The 15,092-nt window shown below is 38.8% G+C and overlaps 1 protein-coding gene across 1 annotated transcript in view; it reads left to right on the forward strand.

The window, feature by feature from the left end:
• mtmr9 (myotubularin related protein 9) overlaps positions 1-5,829 on the forward strand; it is an 82,003-nt gene extending 76,174 nt beyond the window's left edge. Inside the window, exon 10 of the mRNA XM_060851597.1 lies at positions 2,961-5,829. Within this exon, the coding sequence (XP_060707580.1) occupies positions 2,961-3,106 (146 nt within the window). The 3' untranslated portion in view covers positions 3,107-5,829. The remainder of the gene's footprint in view (positions 1-2,960) is intronic.
• The last annotated feature ends 9,263 nt before the right edge of the window (positions 5,830-15,092 follow it).

The following is a 15,092-nucleotide window of genomic DNA, read 5'->3' on the forward strand; positions in this document are numbered from 1 at the left end:
ATGTGCCTGTCAGGCAGGGAGGAAGTGGTTGAGCGCAGGAGCCGTGGTTTACTAAAGAAGTTGAATCTCTTGTCAAGAGGAAGAAGGCGGCTTATGTTCAGATGAAATGTATTGGCTCAGTTAGGGCACTTAAGAGTTACAGGTTAAACAGGAAAGACCTGAAGAGAGAGCTAAGAGGAGCCAGTAGGAGACATGAAAAGTCATGGGCAGATAGGATTAAGGAAAACCCTAAATCTTTCTATAGCTATATTAGAAATAAAAGAATGGCTAGAGGAAGATTCGGGCCAATCAAGAATAGTAGTGGGAAGTTGTGCACGGAGTCCGAGGACATAGGGGAAGCACTAAATGAAGATTTTTTTTGTCAGTATTCACACTGGAAAAAGACAATGTTGTTGAGGAGAATACTGAGGTACAAGCTATGAGACTAGACTGGATCCAGGTCCACAAGGAGGAGGTGTTAGCAATTCTGGCAAGTGTGAAAATAAATAGTCCACTGGACCACATGGGATTTATCCTGGAATTCTCTGGGAAGCCAGGAAGGAGATTAGAGCGCCTTTGGCTTTGATCTTTATGTCGTCATTGTCTACAGGATTAGTGCCAAAAGACTGGAGGATAGCAAATGTTGTCCCCTTGCTCAAGATAGGGAGTAGAGACGACCCTGGTAATTATAGACCAGTAAACCTTACTTTGGTTGTGGGTAAAGTTTTGGGAAAGGAAATAAAAATGAGAATTTATAATCATCTACAGAAGAATAAGTTGATTAGGGATAGTCAACATGGTTTGTGAAGGGTAGGTTGTGCCTCACAAACCTTTATTGAGTTCTTCGGGGAGGTAACCAAACAGGTGGATGATGGTAAAGTGGTTGATGTGGTCTATGTGGATTTCAGTAAGGTTTTTGATAAGGTTCCCCATGGTGGGATTTTGCAGAAAATACTGAGGCATGGGTTTGGGGGCAATTTTAGTGGTTTGGAACAGACATTGACAAGCTGGAAAAAGACAGAGTGGTGGTTGATGGAATTAGATTAGATTCCCTACAGTGTGGAAACAGGCCCTTCAGCCCAACCAGCCCACACCAACCCTCTGAAGAGTAACCCACCCAGACCCATTTCCCTCTGACTAATGCACCTAACACTATGGGCAATTTAGCATGGCCAATTCACCTGACCCCCACATCTTTGTGACTGTGGAAGGAAACCCATGCAGACACTGGGAGAATGTGCAAACTCCACACAGGCAGTTACCCGAGGCTGGAATCGAACCTGGGACCCTGGTGCTGTGAGGCAGCAGTGCTAACCACTGAACCACCATGCCACCCTCAACATGTTCATCCTGGAGTTCAGTTACTAGTAGTGTACTACAAGGATCTGTTTCGGGGCCATTGCTGTTTGACATTTTTATATAAGACCTGGATAAGGGTGTGGCAAAATGGTTTAGTAAATTTGTGGATGACGCTAAGATCAGTACAGTTGTGGATATTTCTGATGGATGTTGTCGGTTACAGAGGGACATAGATAAGCTGCAGAGCTGGGCTGAGAAGTGGCAAATGGTGTTTAATGCAGAAAAGTGTGTGGTGATCCCCTTTGGAAGGAGCAACAGGAACAAAGAGTACTGGGCTAATGGTAAGATTCTTGGTAGTGTAGATGAGCAGAGAGATGTCGCTGTCCATGTACATAGATCTCTGAAAATCGCCACCCAAGTTGATAGGGTTGTTAAGAAGGCACATGGTATGTTAGCTTTAATTGGTTGAGGGATTGAGTTTCAGAGCCACGAGGTAATGCTGCAGCTGTCCAAAACTTTGGTGCAGCAGCAGTTGGAATATTGCATTACAGGAAGGATGTGAAAGCTTTGGAAGAGGTGAAGTGGAGATTTACTTGAATGTTCCCTGGTATTGAGGGAACGTTACAAGGAAAGGCTGAGGGACTTTGAGGCTGTTTTCAATTGTGCGAAGAAGGTTGAGGAGTGACTTAATTGAGACATACAAGATAATCAGAGGGTTAGATAGAGTGGACAGTGAGATCCTTTCTCGTTGGATGGTGATAGCTAGCACAAGGGGACATGGCTTTAAATTGAGGAGTGGTGTATGTAGGACAGATGTCAGAGGTAGTTTCATTACTCGGTAATAGGAGTGTGGAATGCACTGCCTGCAACATTAGTAGACTCGCCAACTTTAAAGGCATTTTAATGGTCATAGGATAAACACATGAATGAAAGTGGAGTAGTGTACGAGAGATAGGCTTCAGATTGGTTCCCAAGGTCGGTGCAACATCGGGGTCTGAATGGCCTGTACTGCGCTGTTATGTTCTATGGTGGAAGAGCGCCTCATCTTCCGCCTTCGGACCCTTCAACCACATGGCATTAACGTCAACTTCATCAGTTTCCTTCATCTCCTGTTTCCCCCCACCTCATCGCAGATCCAACTGTCCAGTTCGGCACTGCCCGCTTGAACTGTTCTACCTGAACATCTTCCTTCCCACCTATCCGCTCCACCCTCCCCTAAAACCTATCACTATAACCCCCCCACCTCATCTAGCTATCGCCTACCCAGCCAAGTCCCCACACTCTTACTTATCTCTCATCCACTTTTCCTCCCCACGTTCCTGATGAAGGGCTTATGTCCGAAATGGCGACTCTCCTGCTCCTCATATGCTGCCTGACCTGTTGTGCTTTTCCAGCGCTACACATATTTCCAGCATCTGCAGTCCTCACTTCCTCCTACTTTATCCAGATACAGTGCAACCCATATGTATCATTAAAGCACATTCTCAAATCGTATTTCTTAGAAAAGATAAATAACTTATTGACTTGACCAGGATTTATCCCTTTCATATTTTATTGTATTTTCTATTTGTATTATATTTCAACAATTATATTTTCCCATTGAAAATACTGTAATACTTTAAACCAAAGGTTGGAAAGAATGCTTTATATGTCTTGAAAACTACTTTTTTTTTAATTAAAAGGTGTGTTTCTCCGATGGAACCGTTCCTTAAAATACTTAAATGAGGCCTGGGATGAAATAACTCACATCGTTGAATATAATAAGGATCTACAGGCAAAAGTAAATGCACTTCGACGACAGCTAGCTGAACTGCAAACAGAAGACTAAGATTTGAAAGCCCTTGACAGCAATCTTTGAATCATTACATTTACTACATTTAGAAGTAATAATTTGGATATGATGTGCATGTCTTAAACCCTGAGTACCTCTACAATAAGACCCTTTCGATGAATTCTGGTTATTGGTAACGTTCATAATGTAGATGATGTCTTGATTGATTTTTTGTAGAAGAGTATTTACAGGTATGGTTTTAAAGTAAAATCATTTGTGCAAACTTTGGAGCTGACCATCCTGTGGAGTAAATGTGGTTTGGCCTTTTTTTTGCTTAGGTTAAGTATTGCACAGATCATATGAAAATTTCTTTGAATTACCTTTCCTGTACACTTCACATCAGACTGTTCTGTTTGGCTTTTTAAGCATATGTCAACATATAGCTTTAACTGGTTAGACAATGACATCAAAATTGTTGATTGTGCAATTTAAAGCAATTATGAGTACTGTAAAGTCTGAATATTTGGGTAAGAAAATTATTGATTTTAGAATATACCTCATCAGTTATTAAACTGGTTGATGGTCCTGCACTTTGATAGAAATAACTTTCCTAAGAAGTTTCCTAATTTGACTAGTAGCAGTCGAAATTTTTTCATATGGAAATAATCCATCTCAACCTGTTACAAACAAAGGTCACTGCAAGCACAGCCAAATAGTTGTGTACGTCTACTCATGCCAAATTTCAAAATTTAAAGCCTTAGAACACTCAACTTAACAGTCCACTTCCTGAAATAAGAAAGAGCTCAAATTAAATTCTGATTCTGTTGAGATGTATTTTGCAAGTAAGATCTTTTATTGCTACATGTGTGAATTGTAAATGATTTGTAATTGGTTTCAGGTGAATTTATAACAAAGTTAAATTAAATGGTTCGATCATTTTCATATGTGAAGACAGTCAGCAGCCAAAATAGCTCCTAATCTGGAAAGCAGATAATGTTACATTTTTCTAGCGCACAGTTATTAGCAGTTTAAAAAAATACAGAAACTATGCCTCCTGAGAATATTAAACATGGTTCAGCAAATAAACAAGACCTCTATATGCATCTAATCTGAGATTTTGGACTTCTAGTATCATTGCCTGCACCTATTGAAGAATATACTTTACCTTTATCAACCTTTGTATTGTCTGGTTGTAACAGTGCTGTATGAAACCCATTTCTATATTTTCTTTAAATATATTCAAAGGAATTGTGACCATATCAAACAGAGTATATTTTCAAGATCTAACGGAGCTGGAGATTTATTTCATTTAAATGTTTCTGATTAGGAGGTTCAGTTTAAAATGTTGCCAATTTGTGGCTGGTAGCAAAATAGAACAGTTTCCAGTCTTCGTTTGAAGTAGCACTTTATATCATTGCATCAGAAGATATTCCTGTTGAAACTTGAGCTTGCTTGCTCCTCTTGTGTTCAAGGGCATTGTTTATGACGTACGCTAACATTTGAAGTGAGCTTAAGTAAATGTCACTGATGCTGCAGAGCAGTGTTAACAACAAGTTAATGTCACTCACGAATAATCTTCAGTTATGCAAATGCTTGTACAGCTATCCTAATACTAGATCTTTATATGATCATACCGACTTTTAAAAAGTATTTATATTTCACACTACATTTAATTCTTTTCTTTTCAAATGTAACAAATGAACAAAATTAATGAAATAAAAGTTTACCTTGATGGTTTTAAAGTTTGTATTGGATAACACGCAACCTACATACTTGAGGCCTTCTGAGTCAGTGAAGTAATTGAATGTTTCTATTGTGCTTAAAAGATGGATGTCATTATCTGGTTTAATCAAGTGAGTGCCTTTTACTCTTGTTCTTGCCCCCAAATCCCACTTCACCTTGCAGATGAGAAAAGATTTTATCCTCTTGTCAGCCATTCCATATGTCAGATTTTTGGGTATACGTATTTTTAACACCAGTCATCTGCTCTTTATTCCAGAGGTGGTTGTGATTGTTGCTGGCAGAATTTTGTGACACACCAAATTAATTCTTTTAACAAAGTAGGATCACATTCTTCAGCTAAGCTTCATCAAATCTAGGGTATAGTTTGCCAATGCTAAGGACACCTTTCTTTGAAGCAGATAGCATGAATGTTAGATTTCTGGCTTGTTGCAAAAAAATTCTCTTTGCATTCTACCAAGTTGTCCTTTTTTCTATTTTCTGTGTTGTTGGTAGGGTTAGCTTGGTGTCAATGGGATGTATATGGAAGCAAGGAATTACTTTTTCACTTTCCATGGACTGGAAAAAAAATTATATTAGAATGTTGCGCTGTCATAATGCTTTGAAAAATTATTCTAAGCTTGGTAATGGTGTTAAATCATTCTATATTGCAGTCATGTGCTGTCATTCCTTTGTGCTAAACTATACTGCCTTCAATCTATTCAATTATGTGAACCAAATGTTTTTGTGTATATTTAAAAACTAGTTAAAACTTTCCAAGATACTCAAGTGCATGTTTTCTTAATTACTATCAAAATTGTAAACTTCAGACAGTGAAGTTCAGGAATCATGAGAAGTGCTGTGAGCTGCTGTAATTCAGTATGTGCTGTAGAAGTAGTTTATTGCATATGTTGGCTTGAATTTTGTACTTGGAATGACACCAAACTGGAGATTACATGGAGCCTATCTGCTGCATTCATTAGCACTTGTATTTTGCAAAGGCACCATGCATTGTTCTAAATGACTTTTTGAAATAATAAATTTAAAATTATGTTCTTGAATTGTGTTTATATGTGATTACTTTTAAAGATTATACAGTTATAAAATAGACGCAGCTTAGAAGGAAAGTGTTCAACTGACCTAGTTGATGGAAACTCTTGCAAAAGCAACGAAGCTCAATCTACTTACCATCCTAACTAGACCATTCAGCCCATCAAGTCTCCTCTGCCATTCTGACAATTCATGGCTAATCTAGCAATTCTCAAGTCCACTTTCCAACCTTGTCCCCATAATCCTTCATTCCCAATTAAGTATCTGTTTATCTTAGCCTTGAATATACTTAACAACCCAGCCTTGTCTTTCCTCCATGGTAAAGAATTCCACAGATTCACTGTCCACAAAGAAGATATTCATCCTTGTCAGTTTTAAATAGGTAAGCCCTCATTCTGAGTTTGTGCTCTGCAATCTTAAGAGTACAAGTCCAATCTATTCAACATCTCATTAGACAGTCCCTCCATTCTCACAAAAAGCCTCATGAATCTTCTCTGGGCTGTCTCCAAAACCAGTAAATCTCCCTTTTCATAAGGAGCCCAAAGCTATACAGAGTATTCCTCTTGTGGTCCAACTAGTATGGATTTAATAGCTCCTCCATATTTTCATACTTCACTTCCTTTGCAATAAAGACAGATATTCCCTGCTGAAATTTTATATTTTTGAGGACTTCTGTGCTGTAACTTTATCAAATTTTCATATACCAATTTTTCTGTAATAACTTGAGCTGCCTATATCCTTTAGCAGGTTCTCTGAATTATCCTCACCCCTCACCTACTTATTCTTGTCATCCGCAAACTTACTTATATTAGATTTGCTTTACTCATCCAAATAATTGTTGCATATTATAAATCATTGTATCCCCAGAACTAACCTGTGTGGCACTCCACTAGTTGGAGGTTGCCATCCTGAAAATGCCCCACTTATCCCAACTCTATTTTCTATTAGGTAGCCAATCCTCTGTCCATGCTAACAGAATACCTATGACCCCATAAGCTCTTATCAAATAAGACCATAAGACTCGGCCCATCAAGTTCACTCTGCTATTCAATCATGGTTGATGGGCATTTCAACGCCACTTACCCGCACTCTCCCCGTAATCGTGAAATTAAGAATTTATCAATCCCTGCCTTGAAGACATTTCCTGGACTCTACTGCGCTCCATGGCAATGAATTCCACAGGCCCGCCACTCTCTAGCTGAAAAAATGTCTCCTCATTTCCATTTTAAATTGACACCCTCCAGTTCGAAGGCTGTGCCCATGGGTCCTAATATCCCCACCTGACAGAAACAAATTCCCAGCATCCATCATTTCTAAGCCCTGCATTACTTTGGAAGTTTCTATTGCATCTCCCCTCAACCTTCTAACCTTGAATAAATACAATATCGGAATCCTCAGCTGTTCATCATATGATCGGCCTATCATTCTAGGGATCATCTGTGCAAATCTCTGCTGGACACGCTCCAGTGTCAGTATGTCCTTCCTGACGTGTGGGACCCAAAACTGGACACAGCATTCTAAATGGGTCTAACCAGAGCTTTATAAAGTCTCAGTAGCACGTTGCTGCTTTTACATTAAATGACAACATTATGTTTGCTTTAACCACGGACTCAACCTGCAAGTCAACCTTTAGAGAATCCTGGACTAGCACTCCTAGATGGCTTTGTAATTTAGCTTTATGAATTTTCTCACTGTTTAGAAAGTAGTCCATGCCTGTATCCTTTTTTCCAAAGTGCAAGACCTCTTATTTGCTCACATTGAATTTCATCAGCCATTTCTTGGACCACTCTCCTAAACTGTCTAAATCTTTCTGCAGTCTCCCCACCACCTCAGAACTACCTGCCTGTCCACCCAACTTGGTATCATTGGAAAACTTTGCCAGAATGCCCCCAGTTCCTTTATCCAGATCATTAATATATAAAGTGAACAGATGCGGCCCCAACACTGAACCCAGCGGGACACCACTTGTCTCTAGCTGCCATTCCGAAAAAGAAATAGCTTAATGTGTGTACCATATCAAATACCTTATTAAAAAACCAAAAGACATTACATCTGCTGTCCTTAGTCTATCCAACCAGCTTTCTCCTCAAAGAGGTCTAAAAGATTTGTTGGGTATGGATTCCCCTTCAGGATCCTGATCATATTATGTATTTCTAAGTGCTCTTTTATTACATACTTTAAACTCTAATACTTTCCCATTTATTTCCACATGCTTCTCTAATTGCTTTCTAAAAGCTTCAATTCCATTGGCCTCCACTACAGCTTCAGGAAGTGCACTTGAGATCCGAACCACTTTGTTTCTTTTGAGACAAATCATCATGACGTTGTTTCCTGTTAATCACCTTAAATTGGTGTTTTCTGGTTCTGGTTGTGCCAATGGAGCCAGTCTTTCTGTCTGCTTTGTTTATACCCCTAATTTTGAACGCCGAATCCTTGTTTGAAGGATGTTACATCTTGCCTTGTTCTGACAGGACCATTCTTTTCTTTTAGGTGTACAGTAACATTCCTGAATTCCTTACAAATCATTTCACAAAGATAAGGTCAGATGAAGGCAAGTCAGACCATCAAGTTCAGGGTTGTCCATTGTGCAGTCCTGGGGCCACATGTCCTGAACCCTAGTCATCTGGCCTTCAAAATCAAGGTAACTGATTCCTATTTCTGTATTTATTGTGTGTTGGTCTATCGTATTTGAATTTTTAGAGCTAGCCTAACACTGTAGTCATATTCTTGAACAATTACAAGTCTTTTTTTTAGTTTATTTCGAAGCAATGGTTTTCTTTAATAAAGTCAAGCATTGAAATGTTTGTACTGTTAGCATATATATGTTTGCAGGTATGTAATGTGATCTTTTAGAGCTTCTACAAAGGGTTTTTCAGCTAAAAGTTGTTTTTGTTATTTGAGACATTGCTCACTTTGGAGAACATACAAGAACTAATTTTAGTTGAAAAGTAATTGTTTTAGTAAATGTTTAAAGTAATGTTTTTTGAAGAAATGAACAATGTTAATATAGTCAAACATGTGCAAATTATTGGGGAGATGGACAATGCTGGCCTGACTGCTAAGCCCATATCTTATGAATGAGTGGAAAAAAGAAATTATAGCATTGTTTAAACCCATCTTATTTAAAAATGAATATTGTAATAGAAGCATGTTAAGGTACTTGGATATCGCAGAGAGTGCTGCATATTGCAGACATGCCATTGAAGCTTTTCATCTCGATTGCAAATGTGCTAATCTCAAATGGAACAACGTTTTACGTCTGCATGAAAATTGGATGCTAATTGGTTGGGAAGTGGATTCTGATAGAGGCATTGCTACAGAGAAACATTAAATGCCAAGCTTTTGTTTAAATTGAAATCAGCAAGTTGTCTGGTCAAGGAACTGCTTTGGGAATGCTGACACCATCACAACCATACCCCCCACCCCCACCCCATACGTACACACACACTTTGAACGATTACCTTGGATTGGATATTAATGTAATTCTAAGAACAACTAGGTATTCTTAAAATTCTGTCCCAATGAGTGCAAGACAAAAAGCTCAGACACCATCTCCCCCTCTTCTTCAACAATACCCGAGAACTGTATTTCCAAGTGACTATTTGAAATCCGGCAGTCAGATGAAATCATTTTTTTTAAAGTGTAGAGGCTCATTAAATGCTTTGGTATGTGACAACATTCAGTGTATTATACATTTTTAAATAAACTGAAACATTATATAAATTAAGGAAATATTATTTGGACTATCTTAATCATTCTGCTTCCAAGTTGAAAGCATCCTATTTATGTAAGTGAGCAATTCTTTGTCCCATTTTTTCAATTCTGTTATATTTAACATTTTAAGTCTTCAGTTATTACTTTCATGAATAAAAGTAAACATTTAAGAGCTATAGGACAATAAAGTCCAATATTTTATGACAAATTATTACAGGAAAACAATTTTCTTTATCTATATTTTTTTCTTCTTGGGTTGTCCACATTAATCTGTGTAATTAATCTTTGCCCTGGTTTCCAGGAATTATTGTGAAAAGATTGCATTCCTTTCTGTGATTGAGAGTCAAGTGAATTTGGCTAAAGTTTGCTTGAATTTCAGATGGTCATTACTGAGTACATGGATACAAATGCTGCTGGCAATTTATTGACCCATCCTGGATATTACCTGTCTTCCTGTGAAGTGGCGGTTCTATACTTGGTTCAATATTACCTTGATATTGAGGGTAACAATTTCTAATGACCTTGTTTCCATTGAGAAGGATCATGTAGGTGTGGATAGTTTGTAATATACTTGAACAACTTAGCATTGACAGGGAGGTGATGGTGCTTTTTATCCACTCAAAAGTGGATAAATACCAAGGCCCAGATGAGATGTATCCTAGGCTACAATGGGTGGAAGGGAGGATTTGCAAGCTCTAGCATTCGTTTTTAAATCCTGTCTGGCCACAAGGAGGGATGGCAGAGGACTGGAGACTGGTTCATGTGGTATCATTATTAAAGAAGGGTGATAAGGATAAACTAGCAAACTATGGTGAGTGTAGCATCTGTGATAGGGAAGCTATTGGAATAAATTGTCAGCACAGCTTTGTGAGTATAAAAGATTGAGTCGAATTTTTTGATGAGGTGACTTAAGTGTGTGGATGAGGGTAGTGTAATTTGTATAGTAGTCCATTTGTACATTGGTAACTTTTTTTCATGGCAGACTTATCAAGATGTTAAGAGCCCATGGGATCCCGGGCAATTTGGCAAATTGGATTCAAAATAGCTTCATAGCAAGAAACACAATTGTAGGCTGTTTTTGTGACTGGAAACCTTTTGTTCAGTGTCATAGCATAGGATTCAGTGTTAGGTTTGTTGTGTACATGAATGATTTCAACTTGAATGGAGGATGTGGGATCAATAAGTTCATAGATGACATAAAAATTGGTGCTGTGGTAAATAATGAAGATGAAAGCCTGAGAGTACAGGATGGGTTGAAAGGATGGGCTGGTCAGTAGCAAATGGAATTTAATCCTGAGACATAAGAAGGGGGTGACATTACTTCGAGAGTACTAAGGGAGATAACCTCCTTGAATACCTCCAAGGAGGTTATCTGGTGGAAGGTGGAATTGAGAAATAAGAAAGGGATGATCACCTTATTGGGATTGTACTATAGATTCCCAATTGTCAGCAGAATATTGAGAAACATATTTGTCAGGAAATTTCATTTAACTGAAAGAATAATCAGGTAATTATGGTGGGGGATTTTAACTTTCCAAACACAACCTGGGACTGCCGTAGTTTTAAGGGCTTGAATAGAGAGGAATTTGTGTGTACAAGAACATTTTCTATTTCCATATGTGGATGCAAAACTTGACCTATTCTTGGGAAATAAGGTCAAGGTGTCAGTGGGAGAGAGCACTTTGGTGCCAGTGGCCATAATTCTATTAGTTTTAAAATAGTGATGGAAAAGGATAGACCAGAGCAAAGCCAATTTTGACATTATTAGGCAAGAACTTTCAAAGGTTGATTGGGGGCGAATGTTGACCAGTAAAGGGGCAGCTGGAAAACTGGAAGCTTTCAAAAATGAGATAATGATCCAGAGACAGCATGTTCCTGTTAAGGCGAAAGGCAAGGCTGATGGGCATATCGAATGCTGGATAAATAGAGAAATGAAGGTTTTGGTTAAGAAAAAGAAGGAAGCATATGTCAGGTATAGACAGCAGAGATCAAATGAATTCTTAAAGTATACAGGCAATAAGAGTATGGAGGAAATCAGGATGACAAAAAGCAGACATGAGATAACTTTGGCAAATAGGGTTAGGAGAATACGAAAAGATTTTATAAATACATTTAAGGACAAAAGGGTAACTAGGGAAACAATAGGGCCTCTCAAAGATCAACAAGGCACCCTATGTGTGGAAATGCAGGAGATGGGGCAGATGCTAAACAAGTATTTTGTATTAGTGTTCACTTTGGAGAAGGACACGGAACATAGAGAATGTGGGGAAATAGATAGTGACATCTTGAAAGCTGTCCATTTTACAGAGGTGATGCTGGATGTAAAGCATAAAACCGCAGGACCTGATCAGGTGTACCCTAGAACACTGTGGAAAGCTAGGGAAGTGATTGCTGAGTCCCTTGCTGAGATGTTTGTATTGTCAATGGTCACAATGAGGTGCCGGAAGGCTAGAGGTTGGCTAACGTGGTGCCACTATATAAGAAAGATGGTAAGGAAAAGCTAGGAAACTATAGACTGGTGAGCCTGACGTCAGTGGTGGGCAAGTTATTGGAAAGAATCCTGAGGGACAGGATTTACATGTATTTGGAAAGGCAAGGATTGATTAAGGATAGTCACCATGGCTTTGTATGTGGGAAATTGTGTCTCACTAACATAATTGAGATTTTTCACAAAGTAAAGAAGACAATTGATGAGGGCAGAGTGGTGGACGTGATCTATATGGACTTCAGTAAAACCTTTGACAAGGTTCCCCATGATAGACTGGTTAGCAAGGTTAAAACACACAATACAGGGAGAACTAGCCATTTGGATTCAGAACTGGGTTGAAGGTAGAAGGCAGAGGATGATGGTGGAGCATTATTTTTCAGATTGGAGGTCTATAACTAGTCGTGTGCCACAGGATCGGTGCTGGGTCCATTGGTTTTCATCATTTATATAAATGATTTGGATGTGAACATAGGAGGTATAGTTAATACATTTGCAGATGACACCAAAATTGGAGGTGTAGTGGATAGCGAAGAATAAGATGGGCTAATGGGCCAAGGAATGGCAGGTGGAGTTTAATTCCGATAAATGTGAGGTGCTGCATTTTGGAAAGGCAAAATGAGGGCAGGACTTATACACTTAATAGTAAGGTCCTGGGGAGTATTGCTGAACAAAGGGACCTTGGAGTGTGGGTGCATATCTCCTTGAAAGTAGAGTCACAGGTAGACAGGATAGTGAAGAAGGCATTTGGTATGCTTTCCATTATTGGTCAGAGCATTGAGTATAGGAATTGGGAGGTCATGTACAGGACATTGATTAGGCCACTTTTGGAATATTGTGTGCAATTCTGGTTTCCCCCCCCCCCGCCTTATCAGAAGCATGTTGTGAAACTTGAAAAGTTCAGAGAAGACTTATAAGGATGCTCCAGCATTGGAGGCTTTGAGCTGTAGGGAAGGCTGAATAGGCTGGGGCTGTTTTCCCTATAGCATCAGCAGCTGAGATGTGGCCTTTATTAAATAATGAGGGGTATGGATAGGGTTAATAGACAAGGTCATTTCCCTGGAGTGGAGGAGTCCAGAACTAGAGGGCATAGGTTTAGGGTGAGAGGAGAAATATTGAAAAGGGAGCTAAAGGGCAACTTTTTCATGCAAAAGGTGGTGGAATGCAAGTATGGAATGAGCTTCCAGAGGAAGTGGTGGAGGCTGGTACAATTGCAATATTTGAAAGGCATCTGGATGGGTGTATGAATAGGAAGGGTTGAGAGAGAGATGGGCCAAGTGCTGGCAAATGGGACTACATGAATTTAGGATATCTGGTCAGTATGGATGAGTTGGACCAAAGGGTCTGTTTCCGTGATGTACATCTCTATGATTTCATAACGCTATAATTAAAACCTTTAAACTAACAAAGATCAGAAAATTTTGAACTTGAGTGAACTAGACCCAGAACTACTGTGTTGACGTCTGTTCATGATCTTTTATATGTGTTTAAGATTAATTGGCTTGAATCAGACCACTACTGATGATCAATTATTATTGTTTTCTCATGTCTGCTTCTGGATTCAACCCAACATCAGGAATATCCTTCCTACATCTAACCTCTCGAGTTAGAACTGTATAGGCTCCTATGAAATTTCCCCCTCACTCTTCTAAACTCTGATTAAAAAAAAACCTGTCTGATTCAATCTCTCCTCATTCAAAGTCCTGTCAACTGAGGAATCAATTTGGTAAACTTTCACTCATTCCCACTATAACAAGAACATCTTCCTCAAATAAGGAGACCAAAACCGCATATTCTATGTATGGTCTCGCCAATGCCTTGTTTAACTACAATAAGACATCCTTCTTTCTGTACTCGACTCTTCTTGCTATAAAGACTAACATACAATGTGCCTTTTTCACTGTCTGCTGCACCCATTCACTTGTTTCAGCAACTGGTGCAGGAACTCACTCAGGGCTCATTGAACATTCCTCTTTCTCAATTTATATCTATTCAAATAATAATGTTTCCTATTTTCCTACCAAAGTGGATAACCTCTCATTTATCCACGTTATCCTGCATCTGGCATGCATTTGCCTACTGAAACATGTCCAAATCACACTGAAGCATCTCTGCCTCCTCCTCACAGGTCACTCTTCCATCATGTATGCAGTTTTGCCTGCCATTCAGAAAGAGAATAGTTTATTCCTACTCTGTTATCTGACTGCTAACTAATTTTCTATCCATCTCAATGCACTGCCCTCAATCCCATGCACTTTAATTTTACTTTATTTTATGTGGGACTTCATTGAAAACCTTGTAAAGTCAAAATAAACCACATCCACTGGCTTTCCCAATCAACTCCAATTACAGCCTCAAAGAATTCCAAAAAATTATTAAGCACAATTTTCCTAATTTGTAAATCTATTATGACTGTGTCTAATTCTACCTGTTTTCTTAGTGCTCTGCTGTAAAATCATTGATAATGAACTCTCGTATCTTTCTCACAGACTGATGTCAGACTCACTGGTCCATAGTTCCCTGTTTTCTCTCAACTTCCTCCTTTAAATAGTGTGTTAAATTAGCTACCCTCCAATCTGTAAGAACTTTTCCAGGTACTAAAGAATCTTGGGAAATGACCATCATTACGTCCATATTTCTCTGGCTCCTTCCTTCAGTACTTTGGATGCAGATTATCTGGACCTGGGGATTCATGAGCCTTCAGTCCTAATTTGTTCAACACAAGTTCTGTACTAATGTAGATTTGCTCCAGTTCCTTCCTCTTTCTAAACCCTGTTTTTCCACATTATTTCTGGTATATTATTTGAGCCTTACTTTGCTGTTTTCACAATGAAATATAAGTTTAATTCATAACTTTGTTCCCCATTATAAATTCCTGTGTGACTGCAAAGGTCCTACCTTGGGTAAAGATTGTAAAAGTTTTCTTTCTAGCTTTTATGATGTTTTAATCACTTCGTACGCCTACATACTAACTTTTGTGACCCACTGTACGTTGGAATTGTGTGTAAATTTTGTTGCTAGAAGGGCAGTTTTCTGGTGCGTTAGGTCAAGTTGATAAAGTTTGGGCATCCACAA

This window comes from Hemiscyllium ocellatum, chromosome 3 (genome assembly GCF_020745735.1).
Source record: "Hemiscyllium ocellatum isolate sHemOce1 chromosome 3, sHemOce1.pat.X.cur, whole genome shotgun sequence".
Taxonomy (NCBI): Eukaryota; Metazoa; Chordata; class Chondrichthyes; order Orectolobiformes; family Hemiscylliidae; genus Hemiscyllium; species Hemiscyllium ocellatum.